The sequence below is a fragment of the Lagenorhynchus albirostris genome, chromosome 3 (assembly GCF_949774975.1).
Source record: "Lagenorhynchus albirostris chromosome 3, mLagAlb1.1, whole genome shotgun sequence".
NCBI classification, from domain to species: Eukaryota; Metazoa; Chordata; class Mammalia; order Artiodactyla; family Delphinidae; genus Lagenorhynchus; species Lagenorhynchus albirostris.
The window spans coordinates 61,751,912-61,777,745 of NC_083097.1; the positions used below are offsets into that span (position 1 = coordinate 61,751,912).

General features: G+C 40.4%; 1 protein-coding gene and 1 long non-coding RNA gene across 5 annotated transcripts in view; one reads left to right on the forward strand and one right to left on the reverse strand.

The window, feature by feature from the left end:
• Window positions 1-8,161: 8,161 nt before the first annotated feature.
• Window positions 8,162-19,088, reverse strand: LOC132516910 (uncharacterized). Its single transcript, XR_009539510.1, has 3 exons — window positions 19,007-19,088; window positions 14,796-14,908; window positions 8,162-8,425 (listed from the first exon to the last, which is right to left on the reverse strand). It is a non-coding gene; the product is annotated as an uncharacterized LOC132516910 (long non-coding RNA).
• The window catches only part of SCAMP1 (secretory carrier membrane protein 1), a 138,397-nt gene continuing 130,973 nt past the window's right edge, over window positions 18,411-25,834 (forward strand). For 2 of the 4 annotated variants that reach the window (XM_060143168.1, XM_060143167.1), the window contains exon 1: window positions 18,411-18,603. In XM_060143168.1, the coding sequence (XP_059999151.1) occupies window positions 18,547-18,603 (57 nt within the window). In that variant the 5' untranslated portion in view covers window positions 18,411-18,546. The remainder of the gene's footprint in view (window positions 18,604-25,834) is intronic. The other 2 variants (XM_060143166.1, XM_060143165.1) reach the window with 2 other exon arrangements.

Genomic DNA, 25,834 nt, shown 5'->3' on the forward strand with positions numbered 1-25,834 from the left:
TCTAGAAGCAATAGTGAGGCAGAGCTTTGGAAGCAAGTTGTTTTATTAGGAGCAATACTTGTGAAGAGCAGGGAAGTTACACAGGACTGGGCAGAGAGAGAAGCAGAACTCCTATACTGGTCCAAAAACTTCATCCGCCCTGGTTTGGAACTCTGGGAGACTAGGACCCCAAATGGTGAAGACTTTATATCCCTACCTCACTCAGTCACCAGATGCACGCTGCCCCAAGAAGAGGGAGGCTTCTGGCAAAGCAGCTCTCTGGAAAAAGCTCGGAGCTAGAGGCTGCCTGCTGGCTATACTCCCCACTGCTAGGCATAAAGTCCTTTCTTGAAGGGGGGTCTGGACAGAGGCTCTTCATATCTGCCATAGTCAGACATTTTTATTTAAACAAAAAAGTCTGAGGGTGTGCCTCATATAAGTTAAGACCAGTAACACAGCTGTGAGAGTAAGTACAGCTGTAGAACTATTTAGCATGTTAATTTCATCCTTATTATTCTGTTTCCATGTTTATATGTAGCAATATCTCTTAGGGGAGGGAAAAAAGACTATGGGACACCGATATCATGAAGAAGAAATAACTGGGCATCTTTTTTTTTCTCCTTTATTTCTGTACTTACCTTCCCTATCTAGTGATCTATCATCTTCTGTTCTGCCTTCTTCCATTCTACCGCTTACCTTCTGCTTTCTCCATCCTTCATTTATTGATACTAACTTAATTTCTATACAAGGCTGTAGAATAGCTTCATATATATGTAATACCTAGGGCTTGTGACGGAGGAAAATTTTACAACCTGCGTTCAATTTTATTTCCTTGATTTTGACCACTATGTATAATGCTGCTATGAACATTCATGTACAAGTTTTTGCATGCATCTATGTTTTCAATAATCATGCTTATATACCTATGAGTGAGATTGCTGGCTTTTATAGTAACTCCATGTTTGGTCCTTTGAGAAACTGCAAAATTTTTTCTAAAGAGGCTGCACCATTTTACATTCCCACCAGCAATGTATGAAGTTTCCAATTTCTCCACATCCTCATCAATACTGATTATTGCTCATCTTTTTAATTATACATAGCCATCCTAGTGGGTCTGATGTGGTATAACATTGTGGTTTTGATTTGCATTTCCCTAATGACTAATGATGAGCATCATTTCATGCCTTTTTATTTTTCTTTTTTAAATTAATTAATTAATTAATTTTTGGCTGTGTTGGGTCTTCATTGCTGTGAATGAGCTTTCTTTAGTTGTGGAGAGCAGGGGCTACTCTTCGTTGCGGTGCATGGGCTTCTCATTGCGGTGGCTTCTCTTGTTGCGGAGCATGGGCGCTAGGTGCACAGGCTTCAGTAGTTGTGGCACACGGGCTCAGTAGTTGTGGCTCATGGGCTCTAGAGTGCAGGCTCACTAGTTGTGGTGCGTGGGCTTAGTTGCTCTGCGGCATGTGGGATCTTCCCGGACCAGGGCTCGAACCCATGACTCGCATTGGCAGGCAGATTCTTAACCACTGTGCCACCAGGGAAGTCCCCATGCTTTTTTCTTACAGTCTCTCTTACTATATTGTTTTTTGAGTTACTTTCTTAGTGGTTGCCTAGGAAATTACAATCAGTATATTAACTTGCAACAATTAAGTTTAGATCAATAGCAACTTAATTTTAGTAGTATACAAAACTTTGCCTCAATATAGCTCCTTTGTGCTATTATTGTTATATACATATACATTACATGTTTATGTATTATAAGCCTATGAACGTGATTTTATAATTATTGCTTTGTGCAACTGTCTTTTAAATCAGGAGACAAAAAAGCTATAAATAAAATAATTCATACAATCTTTTATATTCACCTAGGTAGTAAACTTTATTGGTGCTCTTTATTTTTTGGGTGAATTTGAATTACCATCCAATGTCCTTGCAGTTCAGCATGGACTCCCTGTAGTTTCTCTTGTAGGGCAAGTTTGCTAATGAGAAATCTGCTGTTTTGCATTTTTTTAATTGGCAATGTCTGAATTTCTCTTTATTTTTTAATTGCTCCTTGGATATGTAATTCTTGGTTGACAGTCTTTTTTCTTCAGCAGTTTGAATATATTATTCTACTACATTCTGGCCTCATAGTTTCTGATGAGAAGTCAGCTGTAAATTTTACTGAGTACCCTTTGTACTTGTGAGTCACTTTTCTCTTGCTGCTTTCAGGAGTCTCTCGTCTTTGTCTTTTGACAGTTTGCCTATGATATATCTAGGTTTGGATCTCTTTGAATTTATCCTACTTGGAATCCATTGCACATTTTGGAGGTGTGGATTAATGTCTTTTATCAAATCTGGTTCATTTTTGGCTATTATTTTGTTCTCTCTGCCTCTTTCTTTCCTCTCCTTCTGAGATTTTCCTTATACATATGTTGGTATGCTTTATGAAGTCCTGAAGGTCTCTTAGGATTTGTTCATTTTTCTTTTTCTTTTCTTACAAAAGTGTAATCTACTTACAATATTATATTAGTTTCAGGTGTACAACATAGTGATTCAATATTTTTACATATTATGAAATGATCACCGCAATAAGTCTAGTTACCATCTGTTACCATACAAAGTTATTACAATATTATTGACTATATTTGCTGTGCTGTATATTACATCCCTGTGATTTATTTTATCTGTTCATTTTTCTTCATTCTTTTTTCTTTCTATTCCTCAGACTAGATAATCTCAGTTGACTGATTCATTCTTATGCCAGCTCAAATCTGTGGCTGAACCCACTGAGCATAATTAATGAATAATTTTATTAAAAAATATGAATATATATGTACCATACATATAGTGAATACTCATTTTTTGTTACATTGCCATGCAATACTTACCAAAAAATATCATATTTTAGGCCAAAAGAAAATATTGCAAGGGGTATAATTTGTATTGGCTAAATCCTCAGATCACAAAATGCAGTAAATTCTAACCATTTTGAAATTTAGAAACACCCTCTTAAATAACTATTGGGTTCAAAAGATAAAATTAAAATGGAAATTACAGATCATTTGTATTTGTCTTTATCTAGCTTATTTCACTAAATATAATACCCTCTCCATCCTTCCATATTGTTACAAAGGGGAGAATTTCATTTTTTTTATGGCTGAGTAATATTACATCATATATATTCATATATATATATCACATCTTCTTTATTTATCCATTCATCTGTTGATGGACACATAGATTGCTTCCATATCTTAACTATTGTAAATAATGCAGCTATAAACATTGGGGCGAACGTATGTTTTCGAAGTTCTGTTTTCATTTTCTTCAGATATATACCCAGTAATGGAATTGCTGAATCATATGGTAGTTCTATTTTTAGCTTTTTGAGGCACCTCCACATGTTTTAAATAGTGACTGTGCCAATTAAAATTCCCACCAACAGTGTACTAGGGTTCCACTTTCTCTACATACTCGCTAACATTTGTTATTTGTAGACATTTTGATGATAGGTGTCACCTGTTCTGACAGGTGTGAGGTGATAGTTCATTATGGTTTTGATGTGCATTTCTCTGATGATTAGTGATGTTGAGTATCTTTTCATGTGCCTGTTGGCCATCTGTGTAGTATATTTTCTTTGGAAAAATGTCTATTCAGGTCTCCTGCCCATTTTTTACTTGGGTTGTTTGTTTTTCTGATATTGAGTTATATGAGCCATTTATATATTTTGTATATTAACCTTTTGTCAGTCATATCATTTGCAAATATCTTCTCCCGTTCAGTAGATTGTCTTTTTGTTTTGTCAATGGCTTCTTTTGCTGTGCAAAAACTTTTAATTAAGTCCCATTTGTTTATTTTTGCTTTTGTCTCTTTTGCCTTAGGAGAGAGATAAAAAAAATATTGCTACAATTTATGTCAAAGAGTGTTCTGCCTATGTTCTTATCTAAGAGTTTTACGGTTTCAGATCTTACCTTTAGGTCTTTAATGCATTTTGAGTTTATTTTTGTATATGGTGTGAGAAAATGTTTAATTTCACTTTTTTACATGTAGTTTTCAGTTTTCCCAGCACCCCTTATTGAAGAGATTGTCCTTTCTCCATTGTATATTCTTGTCTCCTTTCTTGCATAGATTAATTGACCATAATTATGTGAGTTTATTTCTGGGCTGTCTATTCTTTTCCATTGATCTATGTGTCTGTTTTTGGGCCAGTACCATGCCGTTTTGATTACTGTAGCTTTGTAGTATAGTCTGAAGTCAGGGAGTGTGATACCTCCACCTTTGTTCTTTTTTCTCAAGATTGCTTTGGCAATTCAGGGCCTTTTGTGGTTCCATACAAATTTTAGGATTATTTGTTCTAGTGCTGTGGAAAATATCATGGGCATTTTGATAGGGATTGCATTAAATCTGTAGATTGCTGTGGGTAGTATGGACACTTAAACAATATTAATTCTTCCAGTGCATGTACATGGGGTATCTAGGAAACTACAGATAATTTGGACATTAATGATAATGACGATAACATACTTAAAACACATCAGAGTGGTTCCTATATTTAAAGGCCAATTTGTAGATATAAATGCTTTTATCATTTAAAAGTTTTTTAAGATAAATAACTAGACATTCATCTCAAGAATCCAGGAAAATAATTGCAAAATAAATGTAAAAAATAGAATTAATAAAAGATACAGACATGAATGAATTAGAAAGAAGAAAAACAATCTATAAACTCCCTTTTAAAAAGTCATATGTTATGTTTTTGTTCTTCAAGATAGTTCTTTATGAAGACTAGTAAAATAGACATATTTTGGTCAAAGTCACTGTTTTGTAGATAAACTAGGCCATATCTAGGACTTTACATAGGCTACACTACTATAATTGCTCTTCTAACATAATAATGCTTAATATTCAATAGTTTCTATTTCATAACATTTCTGTTTCATTCACACAAATATTGTTGGAATAAGCCATATAATATCAATATGCCTGTATTTTCAGTCATCTCTAGGGTGGAGGTATGTTTATAAGCATTTCTATAGCAGAATCAATTAAATATTAATAGTATACTGTTAGAAAAGAAGTACTAATTGAAATAGAAAAACATATACATGTTCTTCACTCTAACTGGGGTTTCTGCACTTTGGACTCTGTACCACTAACTGAGCTTCTGGACAACTAAACCACAAGAGAATTCAACCAGCCAAGACTCAGCCAGATTATAATCACACCCCAGTGTAAATGGTGCCTTGGGAAAATTGCTGAAACTGGAAAACCATTTGGGATAGTGGTGAGCAGTTTCTACATTCTTGAACTCTGGAATTTGTCCTTGAATCTGGAACCTCTCTCTTCCTTGTTCTGGTTGTGGCTGCTTTGGCGAACTTTTAAAATAGTTTTGCTGTAGACAAGTACCTGGCCATTGTTCTTATGGATACGCTGAACCAAAGGCAGATATTTCTGATTTAAATATTAATTTTTGTTTAGCAGTAAAAATTGCATTATATCTTTCTAGGATGAGGCCATTTCAGACTTAGGGGGAAAAAATCTTTCTACTAATTCAAAGAGAATTGTTTTTGATAGATGAGTACATTTTTATTCAGTTATTTCCTCACAGGAAATCATGAGACTAGGACCACACCGGAGGGGATGCATGGGTCTAATTTCCTCCTTTCTGCATACTGAAAGAAAGACTATGAAATGAAACTGCACTGGATTTTTTTTTAATAATTTTTTTTTCATACAGCAGGTTCTTATTAGTTATCCATTTTATACATATTAGTGTACATATGTCAATCCCAATCTCCCAATTCATCATACCACCCCCCCTGCCACTTTCCCCGCTTGGTGCCCATACATTTGTTCTCTACATCTGTGTCTCTATTTCTGTCCCAAACTGCACTGGATTACTGCAGCCTACCATGTACTGAATAATTAACGTCTCACATGAGGTACCATTTATAACTGAATGAGTCAGAGTTTGGGACGTGTACTTTGAACTACTGTACTTGTTTACTTTGTATAGGTTAAGTGGTTCAAAGGATCTGAGGTGAGGGTGGGGATATCTCTCCTGAAGAAAATGGTGGACCCATTGTTAGTTTCCTGGAGAAAGAATAAAAATAGTCGTGGATTAAGGAAGGGAGGACTTCATCCTCTCTCTCGGTTGGAGGCAGTGGGATATAACTCTGGTTAAGGAGGACATGATAGAGATAAATGACTGTGGAAGATAAGATAGTGTTGGCTACTTGTTTCATGCTATAGGCTAAAGAGGCTGTAGCATGTAGCTTGTTTCATGCTACAGGCTAAAGAGGGAAATGGCTCAAGTGGATCCTCAGTGCAGAGCAATGGCTGATTGACTCTAGTACTAATATCTAAATTTCTATTTTACATTTTTTCTTTTGTATGTTCTAAGTCTCCTTTAATATTTTTCAGCCTTCACTAAAATTTCAAGTGCTATGGTCCAGTGTTATTCATGTTGTGGGGCATTAGGAATAAGTCTGTGTTCACTGCTGAAACGGAGTGGTGGAGGAATGTGAGTTTTCCCCCATTCTGCCCTCTCCTCTGAAGTCAGCTTGGTGGTAGTTGTCAGAAAATTGAATGGACCTCTTGACTGAGTAGAGAGTATTTGTCATACACCAGGCAATAGCTGAGTGCAAGTGGCCACTATATTACCAATGTGAGACATCTTCCCTGCTAATATTCCAAAAGGAGGAAGTTGGTCAGCGTTGGGAGATATTCTGATATCGTATACATGAGACTATCTAGCCAGTAGATATTTTAGTTACAGTACGTCCATCACATAGAAAAAGTCATTCATGCCAGTTAGGATATCTTGGCAATTAAGCTGTACCAGTTTTTGGTATTCAATAACTACCACAGAAAATTCAATGAAGAACTAAATTACTCATGGTTAATAATAAAATAATGAGTTTATTACCTTCTCAAAAATGTCTAATGTTGAGAAAGAATATGACAAGAACAGAAAATTGATTTTATACCAAAAGAAAACCAGATTTAAAGTGAATGCAGCCCATAGGATTTTTTCCCTATAATCTCTTTGACTAGAATAAAGGAACATGTTGACCAAGACATGTGGACAAATGTCTATATGTTACAGAAAGATGTTATTTGGCATCTCTTTGTTTGTGGGCCAAAGGTATAAATTCTTCCTGTTTCCTAGGAAAATTCTAGAACACTCAAGATTGTTAATAACCCAGTGTTTTCTGTGCTTCTTTTTTTTCTTGTCAGGATTCCTATTATACTGTTCTAAACACATGCTGAGGGGATTATTTGCTTACTACAATAGCACTGTGGGAAAGTTAGGTTGATTTACAAAGTATTATAGTTCTTCAAAAGTACAAACACTAAGAAAATCTAATTGGATATGGGCAGGAAAGAAATGGGCACATACTAAAATCTATATATTATTTTGTTTTCAGCATCAGTTTTGTCACAAAAATGTTGCAGTTCAGTTACTCTGTGTATATATAAAATATCTGCAAATTTTGACAATTACAGATTTTATTTTGATTGGTAGAATATTGTACTTGTTTGGACACAATTATGCATCACAGCAAAACATATGTGCGGAACTTATGTTGTACAGCTATTTTAATGAGCTAGAACAGGGGTTGGCAAACCCAAGGGCCAGTTCAGTCACATCCATTTGTTTACATATTATCTTCATGCCTGGAGTTATTCAAACTGCAAAGTTTGAAGGCACAGCCCCTAAGGACTGCTCTCACTTCTGATGCCAACTGAAAGTTTGAGAGGTTCCTAAAACCACCCTCAGGTTTGATAATTCATTAGAAGGCTTCATAGAACTCACTTTATGGCATGGTAAGTCCCTAAGCATTTTTGTGCCTGTTGATCAAAAATTAATTAATTAAAAATTTAAAATATAGTTAATGCCAGTATCAGTGTTTCGTTCTAAGACATTCACAGGCAAATGATACTGGTAACAAAAAGGATGATACATAGGGAGTCTCCTTGCTAAGGCTGGATTTAAACCTCTGAGCACTGTTTGTTTTGTTTTGCACCGAGTAGGGTGATTAAATTTTGGAAAAGAGCAGGTAGTAGGGACTTACCATGCTGTTAATAAATATTTATCAAGGGCCTCCTTTCGGCAAAAGTTATTATACTCATGATTCTGGTTTATTACAGGAAATGACACATTAAAATCAGCCAAAGGAAGAGGCACATAGGCCACAGTTTGGGAGAGCTCCAAACACAAAGCTTTTTTTGTACTCTCCCATGGAGTAATGACCCACTAACCTCCCAGCACTGATGTTTGTCAATATGCCGGGAGTATTACCAGGGAAGATCAGCTGAGCTTTTGTGTCCAGAGTTTTAATGGAGTTTTATTCCACAGGCATAATTGACTGATTTCTTGCTTATATGGTTGAACTCAGACAACTGATACCATGTGACTCAAATCATGTGGTTCGTCTCTCTGGTATGGCCAGCTTGCATCCTAAACAAAGACAATCCTATTAGTTATGACATAGATCACCTTCCAGAAGCATTTTTGTACCTGTTGATCAAAAATTAATTAATTAAGGGCTTCCCTGGTGGCGCAGTGGTTGAGAGTCTGCCTGCCGATGCAGGGGACACGGGTTCGTGCCCCGGTCCAGGAAGATCCCACATGCCGTGGAGCGGTTGGGCCCGTAAGCCATGGCCGCTGAGCCTGCGCGTCCGGAGCCTGTGCTCCGCAACGGGAGAGGCCACAACAGTGAGAGGCCCGCATACCGCAAAAAAAAAAAGAAAAAAAAAATTAATTAATTAAAATTTTAAAATATAGTTAATGCCAGTATCAGTGTTTCGTTCTAAGACATTCACAGGCACGTGATACTGGTAACAAAAAGGATGATACATAGGGAGTCTCCTTGCTAAGGCTGGATTTAAACCTCTGAACATTGTTTTGTTTTGTTTTGCACCGAGTAGGGTGATTAAATTTTGGAAAAGAGCAGGTAGTAGGGACTTACCATGCCGTTAATAAATGTTTATCGAGGGCCTCCTTTCGGCAAGGTAACTGCCAGGCATACAATTCTCCAATTTTTACATATTTGTTCCAGACAATGCTGGAGAAAAAGGTGATTTTCTAACTAAGGCACAGAATTATTTGATTCAAAACTGTTTATTCTAGATCTGTAAAGTCATTTGTTTTCAAATCTAAGCCCTGTGAAGATTTGGTGGTGTTTTTTTTTACACAATCATTTAAGTTAAAACTAAGCCATATTCTTTCTCCTGTGCAAGTTGTTAACATAATGGATGGTCATTGAATAAATAGAAGGCAAAGTAGAAAGAGAAAACAAATAGTCCATTGTCTCATCTATCTTCTAATTTTAGGTTTTAAAAATGAAGTTGTGGGCTTCCCTGGTGGCGCAGTGGTTGGGAGTCCACCTGCCAATGCAGGGGACGTGGGTTTGAGGCCCGGTCTGGGAGGATCCCACATGCCACGGAGCGGCTGGGCCCGTGAGCCATGGCTGCTGAGTCTGCGCGTCCGGAGCCTGTGCTCCACAGCGGGAGAGGCCACAGCAGTGAGACGCCCGTGTACCACAAAAAAAAAGAAAAAAAAATTGAAGTCATATCTCTACTCTTTATATTCAATATATCTTATCTTTCCTCCATTCATCATTATACTTGTTTTTTCAAGTTATTACACATTTTTAAAAAACATCATTTTGATGGTTATATAATAATTCTTGCATGGATTTAGCATTGTTGATTTTACCATTTGACTTTAGTTTTCTATATTTTTCTCAAATAATGTTTTTATTTCTTTGTTTGGTGGGATAATGCACCAGAATGCCACTTCAAACATTTTTTTTCAAATCTATGCAAACCATAGGGTAATCCAGAACCTTTCTTCTAATAGATATCAATTGCTTATATAATAAAACACATGTATTTACATATGAATTAAATTTAATAATCAAGTCAAATAAGCTTTCTTATTTATAATTTTCTTCACCTTGACAAATACTAAGAAATATTTAATGCTATGTCTCATTTGTATGTTTAATCAAATCGAGTTTTCAGAAGATTTCCACATAAGGAAGGAACAAAAATCAATGTTGTCTAGTAAGGAGTGATTGTCTTGGGCAGTGTGGATTGGCCTGAGATGGGCAGTCACCAGGTTAGAGGGTAAGAGGATGTTCTTCATGATTCTGCCACCCAGAAGGCAGGAAGTGGGGTTTTAATCTCAGCTCTGCCTCCTGGCTGGTGGCCTGGATGCCTCCACCCTTCCTCTTGATGTATTACTTTTCTCTGTAGGTCATTCCATCATGACCTCCCTCTTCTTCCGCTTAGAAGTACATGACGTTGCACCCCTGTTGCTCAGCCTAACCCCTTCTCTCCTTTCTCCCAATATTGGCAAGGTTCTTGGTTCTGAAGTGAGGTTATTTGTTTCCTCACGTGACACAGAGCTATCTGTTCTCAGTGTCTTGCTGTGCTTCTAGTGATAATAGTTCTTTATTTAGCTTCCTCTCTATTACAGCTTTTCTCTCCCTAGGAGTTTGGCATGAGTTTCCGAGGGCTGGATGGGAAGGCAATCAAGTGCTGCTTCTCATGCTGCATCCAGATTTGTCCTCCTTCTCAGACCTCATCCCTGTCTACTTAACAAGCCTGGTTCTCTCATTCCCTCCTCTGGGGTAGAACTCTTTCCCCACCAAGTACATTGCCTGTCAGAGGATAAAGGAAGAGTTTCTGCTCCCCAGTGGTTTCAGGGCCTCAGGCCTAGAGGTTGGCTGTCAGCATCTCCCACTGTTCTTCCCATAATGCTCCTCGGTCCTCTTAAAGTTGTGCTCTGGTGAGCCTGTCTACAGGCTACCCTGACATGTTTAGACCTGTCTGAGTTCTCAACTTCTCAACTTGAGATAATGTTCTGGGACCCTCATTCCACTGATTTAGAAATTATTGGACTTGATTATTCTTTTGCTAACACTAATTTTAAAATCTCACATCACTAAATCTCCACTGGGTTTATTTTTCAAATTCATTTGTGTACCAAACTACAATTTAATCAGGAAACTGGTCTAATACCCTTGTGAAAATGTGATTAATTTTTTTGGAACCTTGACTGACGAAGTAGATGTTTTCTGTTTTTATTTTATGTTCACTCTTCTTCCCGTGCCTTTTATGGTGAAAAGTGGGTGACAAAGCAGGCAAAAGGAAGGGAAATAATTTTTTTAAATTTTTATATAGAAATTTCATTGTTCTTAAAAAATCTTTTTAGAAACTTTTCCTACAGCTTTTATGTACTATGATAAAATGTAGCCTTTTTGGCAAAGCTTCAGAAGGTATGGTAAAAACTACTATTAAAAAAGCAAGTAATAAAAAGAGGTTAGAAAAGCTGTTAGGTGAGTGCAAATCTCATGTGAAAGAAACTACTTTCTTAGCTCCATCCATCCATCCATCCATCCATGCAGTCATTTAGTTTTCACATTATGCCAGATGCTGTGCTGTGTATCAAGGATATGAAAATGATCAAGATATGGTGTGTGCCCCAGAGAGATATATAATCTAAAGGGGGACAGAGATGTGTCAAGAGGTATTATAGACATTGTTGATGCCCCAGGTCACATTCCTTTGGCCACCTCTAACTTGAGCTGTGGTAGACAGTGCCATGTATGTTGAAGTCTTCTTTTTTGTTTTTAATTAATTAATTAATTTTTGGCTTAGTTGGGTCTTAGTTGTGGCATGTGGGATGTTTCGTTGCAGCACACAGGTTTCTCTCTAGTTGTGGCGCATGGGTTCCAGAGAGCATGGGCCCTGTAATTGCGGCACGTAGGCTCTCTAGTTATGGCACATGGGCTCAGTTGCCCTGCGGCATGTAGGATCTTAGTTCCCCAACCAGGGATCGAACCTGCGTCCCCTGCATTGGAAGGCAGATACTTAACCATTGGGCCACCAGCGATGTCCCCATGAAGGCTTCTCACTACTAGTGTCCACTGAGTTTCTCAGCTTTACTGCCTCAGGGACCTCCCTGAAGCTACTCTCTGCCTGTGTGTGTGTGTGTGTGTGTGTGTGTGTGTGTGTGTGTGTGTGTGTTGGGATTGAGTCCTAATTACCCACGGTTGTAAACTGCTTAATAATTCCTCCTTTATTGGTTTTCCCTTTTTATCTGTCTCATCCTTCCCTCTTCCTCACTCTGGCTTCCTGGGAACACCACCCAAATAGACTATGCGTACTCAAGCTCCTCGTCACTTTCACCCCAGATCCTGCTTTTGGTCAAACCCAATTCTTGTATTATTAATACAAGGTAATAATATCTGTAGATGATGAAGGTATAAACAGAGTTCTCTTGTTCTATAGAGGATGGAGCAACTAATTCTCTCGGTAGGAGTTGCCAGGAAAGACTATTTGCAGGTGCCAAAGAAAGGGAGAAATTCGAAATTGATAGTTGAAAGATAAAGCTCTCCAATTTCTTTAACTATAGCTCAATATGAGATATATAGTTCTGGGATGATATAATAGAGGCTACTTTGCATATCTCCTGTTATTTGCGTGACTTACACATGCCTGAGACTTTCTAGGCTTTCTGGAGGAGTGAATGATAAGGTGGAGCTAATGCCCAGTTCTCAGACTAAGTAGCTTTTAGAACTAAGAAAAGGAACAGTTCTATGCTTTGTCCTTAGAAAGCAACCCTGGACCAGGGAGGATGCTTCGAGGTAGGAGAATGTCAAGATATCCAGGCTTGGTCCAGGGATAATGGTGGTGGTCAGGGATGAAAGGACAGTTTGCTTGCAACACTGTGTGGTGGCTTTCTGTTGTCTTGTTACCAAGCTCCCAGGAGAATGTGTGTCAGGTTCCATGAGAGAAGGGCTGTAAAAATTTAAAGAGAAGGGCAAATGGAAAAGTTGTGATTCATCAAATCATTGTAAAAAACCCCTAAAATTATGAGAACCTCCCTGGGGAAGGCCCATCCCCCAGGAAAACCCAGTGCTTTGCCTGAGACCTCTGGAGAGTATGAGGTCTGAGCAGGTCCATACTGGTGTTGATGGGAGGAACATTGTATTCCCTCGGCTCTAGAGCCTCTATCCATGCCAAGAGGCAGGCAGAACCATCGAAGTTCCTGAGGCCACAAATGGCGGGAAGCCAACTGTGTCAGCTGCCCCATGAACTGGGCAGATGAAGGCAGTTATGCAGTGGGGGTTGGGTGAGAGCCCTGGTTCTCAGACTCGGAGACTATGAATATGGTTATCCACAACCCAGTCGCCATTTCTCCCTGGTCATCTGGTAGCTGGACACTGGCCAAGCATGAGTTACCATGTCATATGCTTAATGAACCAACAAGACTATGCTACTTCTTTAAAAAAAAACAACATGGCCTTCTCCATTTGGGCAATATAATAAAGCCTAATGTAGAATGCAAGGACAAACAACACAAACCCCCAGCGTTAGGCCTCTATTTCTCAACATAATTCTTAAAATAATAAAAAAAAAAGGGAAGTTGCAGAACAGTTGTATAATAAGGTCCAACATACATAAAAGACGTGTGTAAGAGTGTAAAGGCGTTGAAAGGGGACTGGAAGGGAGCTGCCTGTTTGTTGACAGTGGTTACCTGCAGGGAGGCACTGGGAGCTGGGCGTGGGAGGGAATGGTAAAGGAGACTTTATGTTCTGTTCTGGCTTATCTGAATCCTTTACATATGATTTATGTAACCAAATAAAAAGCACACAGTTAAAAAAAATTACTTTCAGATTCACTCACTTCTCTGAATTTCCATTTTCTCATTTGTAAAATGGAAATAATAATACTTACCTCCCAAAGGTATGTTGCATATGAGAAAATGTCTGTTGAGCCTCCAGCATCTCAGTGCCTGACATATACCAGGCATTCAAGAAATTTTAGCTGTCTCTACCCTCTCTTCTCATGAGGTAAGGAAGAGAATAGCCATTTTAAATAAATCTGATTTCTTTCTTAAAATTCTCAACATTAAAGTAAAGGGAGAACCTGAAAGCAATCTTTCTTTCCTTAAAGGCCTAATAATCAGACTTGGGGTATTTCTTTCAGGAGATCAGAAAATGGGCCACACCACCGTGAAAGTACCCAATCTCTTCTGATCTTGGAAGCTAAGCATGGTCTGGCCTGGTTAGTACTTGGATGGGAGAAAGTGGGTTAGATTGCTCTGATTATTTCCTCACTTATAAGAGTCCCCCTGAAAATTTATGCCTAATTTTGCAATCTAAGCATTATAAACTGTCCTTACTTTGAAGACTTTTATGAAATTGCATAGACATTAGGTCATATCAAGTATGATTATATAATTGATGGTTCATGAAAAAAACAAAATCAGTTTTCTGAAAATGTACCTAGATAAAAATGAGTAGTCTTCTTTCTGTCTGTTCACACAAGAACAAATAGTATATCCAAAAAAGTCACAGGACTGTAATGCTTCTTTTACTATTTTACTACATTTATATGTTACTGTATATATTACTACATATTACTAATATTGCTATATTTATATATTTTACTATTACTATATAATTTACCACATATTATAGTATACATTATATACCATACAATTTACTATATAATTTATATATTTCACTATAATACTGTTTTGCTTTTTTTTTTTTTTTTTTTTTTTTGCGGTACACGGGCCTCTCACTGTTGTGGCCTCTCCCGTTGCGGAGCACAGGCTCCGGACGCACAGGCTCAGCGGCCATGGCTTATGGGCCCAGCCGCTCTGCGGCATGTGGGATCTTCCCGGACCGGGGCATGACCCGTGTGCCCTGCATCGGCAGGCGGACTCTCAACCACTGCGCCACCAGGAAAGCCCAGTGAAACTTTTGAGGTAAGAAATATAACTAACTTGACATTTTCTCAATACTCACCGGCTGTCAGTATAGAAAACATGGAATTCAGATTATAGCCCTTGCCCAAAGGATTCACAAATTAAATTTGTCAGACTGAGGGAGAAGCAGCATGATGGTGGGGTGAAGCATTCCTAAGGAGAAAAAGAAACAGAGTTAGGGAGGGGTGGGTCACTGGCACAGATTAACAGAATGTTCTAGCTGTTTAAAGGACCCGAGATACCATTTAGCCATGTTCTGGGCCTTTTAGGAAGTTTCTTGGGAACAGAGCCTCCCTTACAGCTTGTTCACTGCTTTACCCCCAACACCTAAAACAATGTTCACCACTTTGTAGGTGCTCAGTAAATACTTGTTGACTGACTAGTACGGAAACTCAGGTCAGAGAGGTGAACTGATATGATCAAGGTCACTCAGCTGGTTTATGGTAGAGCTGGATCTAGCAAGTAGTTTTGACTCTTCATTCTTTGCTCTATCAAACTTAGGAGGCAGCTCCTAAAAAATGAACTACTCCAACGAATGAAGGCTCCTGTATGCTTTCTCTCTACCTTGCACATAGCATTTCTTCTTCCTATATGAAATATTACCAACCAAATATATCAATTTAATGTCTGAAATGTGAGTTGGGAGACTCAAGTTCTGTTCCTAGTTCCTCCGTTCACTTCCTTTGTAACTGAGGCAAATGATTTAACCTGTTCAAACTCAGTTTCTTTTTTGGCTGTGAGAGGGGCTAAAGGTTCTTTCAATTCTCCTATCCTGTGATTCTAAATTTCATGAAAGGTTCTAATAAGCTCACCTGTGGACTGTATGTCTGAATATCCTTATATCAGTGTCCTTGAAGTGTGGTCATTGCATCACCTCTATCAGAATCACCTGGGGTCCTTTAACTATGCTGATTTGGTAATTGTTAAAAAGAATAAATTAGACACGTGGTTGTTGATTTGGAGGGATTTCCATTAAGCTATGCTTCCTAACACTTTCCACCTTTATAGTAATGGTACACATAAAAAGTGATAATATTTATGTGGTGTACTGGGGTAAGAAACTTTAGACTGTCTCTGCCAATTCCCCTCTCACTGAGAAACTGTGCCACTGAGTGAGAAAAACAAGTTGCAAAAAAAGAAAAATGATCCCCTTTTTGCAAGACAATACCAAAATTCTGTATGACTATGTATAAGCATGTCTGCATGCATATGTATTATATGTTTGTATATGATTATGTGAGTTACGTTATGTGCTTGTAGATATACAGTATTATAAGAATATTGAAAGGAACATACTGGGTTGTTAACATATGGGAGAGGAAGGAGGACAAAAAATAAAAAAAAATTTTAAAAAGGTGAAAACACTAGTGTGTATGCTATGAACCCATTTATGCATTTATGTAAAGGAATATATTCATATATAAAGACATTTAAAATAGAATAAAAAATGCAGATCCATGGCCCCTACTGTAAAGCCAAATCTCAGGGACAGGAGATATGGAGAGGTGCATCATTAACAAATATTCCAAGTGGGGGCTTCCATGGTGGCACAGTGGTTGAGAATCTGCCTGCTAATGCAGAGGACACGGGTTCGAGCCCTGGTCTGGGAGGATCCCACATGCCACGGAGCAGCTAGGCCCGTGAGCCACAACTACTGAGCCTGCGCGTCTGGAGCCTGTGCTCCGCAACGAGAGGCTGCGATAGTAAGAGGCCCGCGCACCGCGATGAAGAGTGGCCCCCACTTGCCACAACTAGAGAAAGCCCTCGCACAGAAACGAAGACCCAACACAGCAAAAATAAATTAATTAATTCATAAACTCCTACCCACAACCTCTTCTTTAAAAAAAAATAAATTCCAAGTGATTCTGTAACAATGAAATCTGTAAATCTTTGCATTAAGTGCTAATATCATTAGCTGTAAACACAGCTTCCTTGGAAATTTCCATCCTGCAATGCAGGCTCAGCTGATCTTCATTGTCTTGGAACATAGTAGATGCATAATAAATAGCTGCTGATTATTTGAATCATTTGGAGGACAGGTGGAGGGAGTGAGGGCCAAAGTGGTGGGAGAAGTCGATCAGCTGGGCAAGGTCAAGCTCAGGAGCCATGAGGTAAACACATAAGAACAATGGACTGGGCTCCCTTGGCATTTTCAAACATTCAACAGGATTTGTTAGGCACTATATACATGCATGGCACTTTTCTCTATCTCATTTCATTTAATTCTAAAATAACCCTTTACAAACTCAGAGAGGTGACGTGGGTAGCACAAGTAGTATCAGAATTGGGATTTGAACCCCACGCATATTTTGAGCACTCAGCTATAAACTAGACTCCTGACAGCTGCTGAGGATAGGAGGGCAAGCACAATAGACGGTTTGCTCTTTTTCATGTCCACAATCTTGCAGCTCGGCCACGATCATTCCAGTCTGTTGTCGATTATTAGTTGACAGTCCTAGTCGGCTGCCTAGAAGCAGCTTCTTTGTCATATATCCCAACCTGGATCCCGCCAAAGAGAGATTACAGCAGATGTGCTTTTTTGTCTATCGTCACTAGCTAGTGTTTTCACAGTGGGGAGAAACTATTTCCCAGATGATTTTGAATAGTGCAAGAAGACCAAGAAGACTAACTCTAGTTCCTTCCAATTCTTGGGCACCTATCAAGGGAAAATAATTCTGGCTTTTTATAGCTTTATCTGCTAAGTGTTTTGCTGTTAGAGCAAAAGGAAGGTGAGAGGTGGGGAAAGAGATGCCCCCTCATTAAGTTCAAGGGTGGGGCAACGAATGGTACAAATAAATTCCACACACATACCATTTTTTGGTAATCTCTGGTGTTGGGTAGTGGATAGGAAAAAATGAGAAGTGTATATTTTGCGCCTGAATGCTTGAAAGAAAACAAAAACGGCATCTTTTTGTCACCCACTAACATTAACTTAAGGGTCTTGATCTTTGGACCTGTGCCACCCCGCGATCATTTCTGGAGAAGTAGCCATTTTGCAGATTCTGGAGAACGGTACCAAGGGCCGGACCCTGGTACTGAATCTCTCTTTCCCAAACGTCTGCGGAGCCGGTCCGGATCGGTAGCACCACGGCTGGTCTCCGTGATTTAGCAGCAACATAGAGTCGGAAAAAACCGGAAGACGGGAGGCAGGGATTTCCAGGTGGAATCAGGGGTGTGCGAAATTCATTAGTGAGGACAAGGCCCCACCGGGCGTTATCTGTGGTTACAGGTGCGGAGCTTCTCTAGGTCTCCGCGCCTCTGAGCCCAGTTAAGCTGCCACTCCTTCCCCAGGTGTGCAGCCTGCGTCCCAAGCAGCCTTCCCAACCTGGAGAAGTGGTCTCAGTGTACGTCTTTCTTGCCAACAAAGTGCCACCTCTCCCGTAACTCATGCTTGGCCACACGGCGCCGATTTTAAATCGATAACACAACCAAGTCCAGCCGGACGCTCCGCTCATCCAAATGCGCTTAACACAGAACACCTCCGCGCTTCTTCCACTGTTCCCAGCTTCCTCCGCCCCTAGTTCCTACTCGGTCGTACTTAAAGCCCGGAGTGCTGGAGTGCGGCTCGGAGGAACGGGATGGCGAACTAGGAGCGGCGCCGGCGTCCGGCAGCCCGTCGCACCGGGCATGCTCAGTGGCACGGCCGGCTGGGTGGCCTCGCGAGCTGCACCCGGATCTGCTCGGCGGCGGCGGCGGCTGCGGCGGCGACGTGAGCGCGCAGGGGGGCGGCGGCCTCGCCTCCTCTCTGTCTCTCTCTGCGCCTGGGTCGGGTGGGTGACGCCGAGCGCGAGATGTCGGATTTTGATAGTAACCCGTTTGCAGACCCGGATCTCAACAACCCTTTCAAGGTGAGCGTCGTCCCCAGCATCTCCCGCCACCGTGACGCGTCGTTGTTTGTTTAAACCGACAAGTTCCTTCGCGCCCGCCACTCGGCCCCCTTCAGCCCCTTAAGACAGGGGCTCGGGGCCGCCGCACCCCTCGGCGGGGTCGCGCTCCGGCCCACGCGTCACTCGTTTTGGGGTCGGAGTGGAACCTACCGAGCTCCCCATACGGCCGGCCCTCCCCGCGTCCCCGACTGGAGAGGGTCGTGCCCTGGCTCGGGAGTGAGGGTTCCCGGGGCTTCGGGGTTCCCGGCCCGCCTCTCGGGAGCGGGGAGAGTGAGAGCCTAGAGCAGGTGGAGTTGTCACCTGTCAGGTAAGTGTGGCTGGCCGGGCAGGGGCGGGGGCCGGGACGCGGCGGAGGGGGGCTCACCCTTGGGAGGGGTTGTCATGGGGACCCGAGGCGGCGCTGAGAGGAGCTGCGTGGGTGATGGCAGAGATGTGGAGGAGAGGTGAGGGCACCGAGTACGCTGCAATTAAAAATAAAAGGTTTTTGTTTTTAATTTTTAAACTTGTGTTGCGCCCAGGTGCCACCAGCGGCGCTGCCACCCCTCCTCCCCACCATTTGCCTGAGGTTGAGGGTACTGATAACAAAGCGTAAGTTAAATATAAATAAACACACCTGGAAACAATAGTGCACGTGGACGATCATCTTCCTTCCTAACCGCTCTTAGTAAGGTAAACGACGGGATATTTTCCAAGCTCCTTGTGCGTCAGCTGTTCTCTGGGCTGTATGAGGATACCATTTCCCACATGAGCTTCTTTCTTTCTTGGAGTATACCTTTTGGATCCCAGCTTCGAGAGGGCTTGGCATAGAAACCGGCAAAGGAAGAAGACTAAGGTGTTCATTATCTGCGCCTAACTTAATGCAACGTCTATATAAATACCTTAAAAAGTACCACTCCAGGTTTCTTAATGAGTGCTGTTGTTTAGCACGTGTAATTTGTTTCTGTTGCTCGAAGTTGGTTAATTTCTCCTGGTTAGGTACAATAGTAACTTTAATTTGTGGTCCTACAAGGGTCACTTCTGGCTTGTTGAATTTACATCTCTTCTTTTACTCCTGGTTTTATCTCTTATTAAGAATTCTAGAAAAGGAAAAACATCCCTCTTCTGATTGTTTGCCTGTTAATTTCATGGAGGATTATCTTAACTAAATAATTCTGATTATTATTGACGGCTTGACTCACTGTAGAAATGTAGAATAGACTCAGTCAACTATTCCTTTGCCTCTAATAGCACTTAAGAAAATTCTCTACACCTGGCCTGAAACTTTTAGGTTTTAAAGATGATATGGTTATACTTTGAGTAGAATTTTTTCCCCCCAGAAGTTTAGTATTCCATCATCCCATGTTGTGGAAAATCGGATTATTCTTAAATCATAAACATTCTAAAGAGACATCTCATCACTTGCCAAACGGGTATTATTTTAGAATATTTTGAGGTATAACATTAAGAACCTGTTAGCTCTTCCTAATTCAAATAATTCATTGATGCTGTTTATTCAGCATCTGACAGTTTGGCTGTTTTCTGTTCTGTCATTCCATTTCCTGGCTTAATTTACGTAGCTAGTTCTCTTGTTAGGGCGAGACATTGTCGGCTTCTTAGCCCAGACTGCTTTTTTGTGACAAGTAATGTTGCCATGACACTTTCCTCTTCTGCTGTACAGAAGGCTGCTGTAATAATTCTAAACCCAAAAGTAGCTTTAAATATTCATTGTGGCATAAAATTATAAACTTTTTTGTTCTTTATAAGTGGGTGCATTCAGAGGACAGTGATTATTTAGGTTCATAAAATGCCTCAAAGGATGGATAATTTAGGCCTAAAGAAGACTTGGTTGTACACGTTTCTGTTTATGATCTTTCCCTATTTTCGATGACTGTCAGAGCATTGTGTATCTGACCTTTGATTTTTCTACTTAAATTCAGCTGCCCTTCCTCCTCTCAAAGTAAAGCTTTACATTTATAGCATATTCTTTCTTCTTTCTACTGTTTGTTTCCTTCTATGTAAATGTGATTCTTGAAATAGCATTTCTGGTCCTCTCTACTTACATATAAAAAGTTCTCAGGTGCATCTTTGTGTTACCTTATCGTCATCTTTCTTCTCAAATCTGTTCTTATTTTCAATATTTGAAATATTTCAGTATTCAAAAATAAAGTTCATATTTTCAAAATATATATTTCACATTTGGCAACCATCCTAATTTCTTCTTAATTAAAAACTATTTGATTTCCGTTGCTAACTTGCCCATTGTTTTACATGGAGGCGTAGGTAGTGCAGAATTGGCATTGGAATTTAGGTCACCTGATTCCTAGTCAATTGCTGATGGCACTATATATTCTCTGTTTGCATTTCTTTCACCAAAATTCTTGTCTTGTGTTTGGAGCTTGGACTTGAGGCTCTCATGTAGTATTTAAAAGTTTTGGCTGAAGAGTTAAAACAAACAAACAAACAAAAAACCCAAAACTGCATTTAATCTTGGCTTTGTCACTGACCAGCTGTGAAACCTTGGAAAGTTACTTAGCCTCTCTATACCTTTAGTTTACTATTATGTAGAATAGAATAATATCAATAGTACCTTCTCCATAGGATTGTTAATAGGATTAGGTGAACATACATTTAGTGTGTTATCAGTGCTCAATGCATGGTGCCTTTAATTAGATAATAATAGGTAGTATTAATAGGAATTCAAGGAACTGTATTTCATTATAGTTGATGATATTATTCTTAGCTTATTAATTTGGTGAAGTTCATGTTACCTTTGAATCTTCTGGAGTGCTAATAGTAGCTGTTTGGAGGGTCATAGTTGAGGAATCAAGGCTAAAAATAATTAAGTGGTTTGCCCTAGGTCACCCTACTAAGAGTAGACCCAGGTTGTCTGAATCCTAGTTCTTTGTCACTTCACATGCTTCCTCCCTAATAAAAGAACCCTATATTAAAATTGAGCAACCGTCCATTTTATTTTGGCCTCAAACATTAATTCTACTCTATTGAAATAATCTATTTAAAATGGCGTACAATTCAGTGTTTTTATTTATCTTTTTAGTTGTGGTAATATCAGTGGTATCCTAACAGTTTAGTTGAAGTTGAAAATTGAAAACTTTGTCTTAAAAAGAAACCCATGGGCTTCCCTGGTGGTACAGTGGTTACGAATCCACCTGCCAATGCAGGGGACACGGGTTCAAGCCCTGGTCTGGGAAGATCCCACATGCCGCGGAGCAACTAAGCCTGCGCACCACAACTACTGAGCCTGTGCTCTAGAGCCCTCAAGCCACAACTACTGAAGCCCGCAGGCCTAGAGTCCATGCTCTGCAACAAGAGAAGCCACCGCAATGAGAAGCCCGTGCACCACAATGAGTGGCCCCCGCTCGCTGCAACTAGAGAAAGCCCGCACGCAGCAACAAAGACCCAACGCAGCCAAAAAAAAAAAAAAAAGAGACCCATAATTCAAGGATGTTACCCGTTTTGTTTTCATTTACAATAAAGTGGATGCCACTCTTCCCTTAGCCATTTAAAATTTTAAGACTGGAGATTGGATAGCAACAGGAAAGGATTTTTTCTTTATCTTTCAGCATTAATCTGGAACATAGCGGTAGTAATTTATGGTCTGTGGTATTTTATGTTCATGTGAACTGCATGAGTTCCCACTCTCTTTTCCTCAGGTTGATATTTTTAAAAAGAGTCCATTGAGCTGATTATATTTCATCAAATTAAGATGCATCATTATTTTATTTACCTCTGTTTCAGTTACCTATTGCTGTGTAACAAATACATGCAAAATCCGCAGATATGGAGGCCGACTGCATTACACCAGTTTATATAAGGGACTTGAGCATCTGAGGATTTTGGTATCCAAGAGGGCTCCTGGAACCAATACCCTGCTTATAGCAAGGAACGATTGACTGTAATCTCAAAATGTAGTGGCTTGAAACAAAAATTACTTGCTCAGTATTTTGTTATTTGAGCTACATTTAGCTGGACAGTTTGTTTTTAAATGTTATTGTCTAGAGTCACTCATGTGGCTTCAGTCATCCAGCAGCTTGACTAGAGTGGGATGGTTTAAGATGTCCTCGCTCAACTACCTGGCAGTTACCTGGGGCTGTCAGTGGGGGCAGCGATTGGTGCTCTTTCATGTGGCCTTTCCTAGGAATAGCCTGGGCTTTTTACGTGGTGGTAGTAGTGTTCCAAGAAGACGAGTGAAAGCCACAAGGCTTCTTGAGTCAGTTCGCTTCCGCTACATTCTTTTAGTCGAAACAAGCCACAAAACCAGCCCAGCTTCAGAAAAGGAGTGGGAGGATTAGACTTCACATCTTGATGAAAGGAGCTCTGTCCCTCTTGATATAGACCTAGGAACTGAAAAGATAAACCCAGTGTAAAATGGTGAGACAGGTACAGGATAACCTCAATAGAACTCCCATCAAATGGAGGAGTGGGAGGCATGTAGCAGTCGCTGGTACAAACAGCAGGTCTGAAATCCAGCCAGGCTCATTAGTCAGGGTCCCCTACTTTGGGGGCAATGAGAGTTCTTTGATTAGGGCCCAGTTCTACTACCTTGGAAGTCTTTTTCTAATCTTATTTTCTTCTGCTTTTGGCTCTACCCTCTGAGAAGTCCTTCTCTTCTGTAAATTACTCCAGTTTGTAACTGGAGTAGTATTTTCAGTCTGCTTCCTTCCCATTGAAAATTGGGAGCCCAGAAACCTCTTTTCAATTTGAAATCTCTCTGTTTCTTTTAGTCCAGGCTGGTACAACTCTCTTAACAATTTGTTAATCTTATATGGGTTCAAACTATCGCTTAAAACACATCTGAAGAGGGAAGAGATATGGGAACATATGTATATGTATAACTGATTCACTTTGTTATAAAGCAGAAACTAACACACCATTGTAAAGTAATTATACCCCAATAAAGATGTTAAGAAAAAACACATCTGTAATTCTTTCTGAGACGGTCTTCTTTATTTAGGGTACAGTGTCAGGGTGCTGTGGATCAACGCCTTTTTTTTTTTTTTTTTTGCGGTACGCGGGCCTCTCACTGCTGTGGCCTCTCCCGTTGCGGAGCACAGGCTCCGGACGCGCAGGCTCAGCGGCCATGGCTCACAGGCCCAACCGCTCCGCGGCATGTGGGATCTTCCCGGACCGGGGCACGAACCCGTGTCCTCTGCATCGGCAGGCGGACTCTCAACCGCTGCGCCACCAGGGAAGCCGTGGATCAAGGCTCTTAAGATATGTGAAAACCTTTTGTCTAGATTGAGTATCTCCTACGGCTGTGTAAGCTCCCAGGCAGGTACAATGGGAGGCTGCCAGTGTGGGCGGGGTACCTCTCGCAAATGCTGAAAGACAAAACTAGTGTTCGAGCATGTTTTATTTTGGTCCTTGGCTTTTACAATAATTGTAAAAGAAGTGATGGTGAGTGTGAAAATTTTGAATGTAAACTGTTCTTTTGCTGATGTTGCCCCCCCGCCCCCGCAACCAGAAAGGTTTTTTGGAGTGCAGTTAATATTTACTAGTGTCGAATGCAGATCCAGGAAACTTACTGGATATTTTCTTAATATGAATCACAGTGTTATGTAGTTCCTGAAAATATATATTGTATTAATGAAGTTAGTGACCAGTTCTTAAAAATGAATCTATAGTATTCTGTTCTTGTCCATCCAGTGAATATTGTCTTCAGTTCCCAGTGCGTATTTGAAGACTGGTTTGAACAAGATAGGTTGTTCCCAAGAAGAAGACAGAATGACCATGGGTCTGGAATCAAGTCCTAGGAAAATTAAGTTTACTCAATGGGTTTAGTCTACAGAAGGCTAAAGGGAAGTTTGAGATATACAGATGCTTGAAGGGTTCTTAGTTGGTTGAATGAATAAATGTGTTCTTGCTTCAGGAAAAAAAGGCCAATTGGCAGAGTTTGTATGAAAATAGATTTTGTCCTAACATAAAGATTTAAAAAAATCTATTAGAATAGCCTGATAATGCTCTTTTGGTATGGAGTTCCCCAGCACTTGAAGGAATTCAAACAGAATTTCAATGACCTATCACAGATGCTAAGGCAGAGATTTGTGTCTCAAGTTCTTTTTCTACTTTAAAACTCTCTAATTGTTACATTTTTGTACCCTTATGGACCATTTTATGAATGCATAAATTCTCTCATGTTTTAATCTACTGGATATTGGAATTGAGTCTGATCATCTCAGAGAAGAGGGTTTATGTTCTAGGATGCTATGCTCTGAGCCCCAGCATCTACTGAGGGAGCAGCCTGAAGTGATTACTTACACATAGGTGATCATGTCCTTTACTGTGTGATACTTGCCATGCTGGTCTTAGCTGACTGATCTTATCAAGCAGAAGCCAGTCTTTGAGCTGATCAGGAGCAGATAAGATCGCTTGGTCCAAAAACTTTGCCCCAGCGAGAACAGTGATAGTTAACTGAGCTATCTTTCTCAGGAGCTATCTTTCTCTGTGAGAGCACAGAGAAAAAGTCAGGTAGTTGTAGCGGGAATAACCATGGAAAGACATGAGGAAAGAGCCAAATTATCTATCATGTAAATCATGAAGCACTAGAGTAGGAATCGTCTGACCAGGGCTTCTGGTCATTTTATAGAATTCCAGTCCCTTATTCGAGCTGCTCTTGCACTACAAGAGATATTGCCATGTTTTGAAGAATTCCAGCCTCTGTGAAACCTGGCATCCTTCTTTCTGTGTGCAGAGTCTGTTTCTTTCAACCAGAATTGCCTAAAGGTAAATGCAAAGCAATATCTCCTTGCCCAAATAGTGATAGAATCAAACCTGTAGGGACTTCCCTGGTGGCGCAGTGGTTAAGAATCTGCCTGCCAGTGCTGGGGATATGGGTTCAATCTGTGGTCGGAGAAGATCCCACATGCCGTGAAGCAACTATGTCCATGCACCACAACTACTGAGACTGCGCTCTAGAGCCCACGAGCCACAGCTGCTGAAGCCCGCGCACCTAGAGCCCGTGCTCCACAACAAGAGAAGCCACCGCACTGAGAAGCCTGTGCAACAAAGAGAAAGCTGCGCGCAGCAATGAAGACCCAATGCAGTCAAAAAAAAAAAAAAAAAAGAATCAAACCTGTATTTAGGGACTTCCCTGGTTGTGCAGTGGTTAAGAATCCACCTGCCAATGCAGGGGACATGAGTTTGAGCCCTGGTCCAGGAAGATCCCACATAGCACAGTGCAACTAAGTCCGGGCAC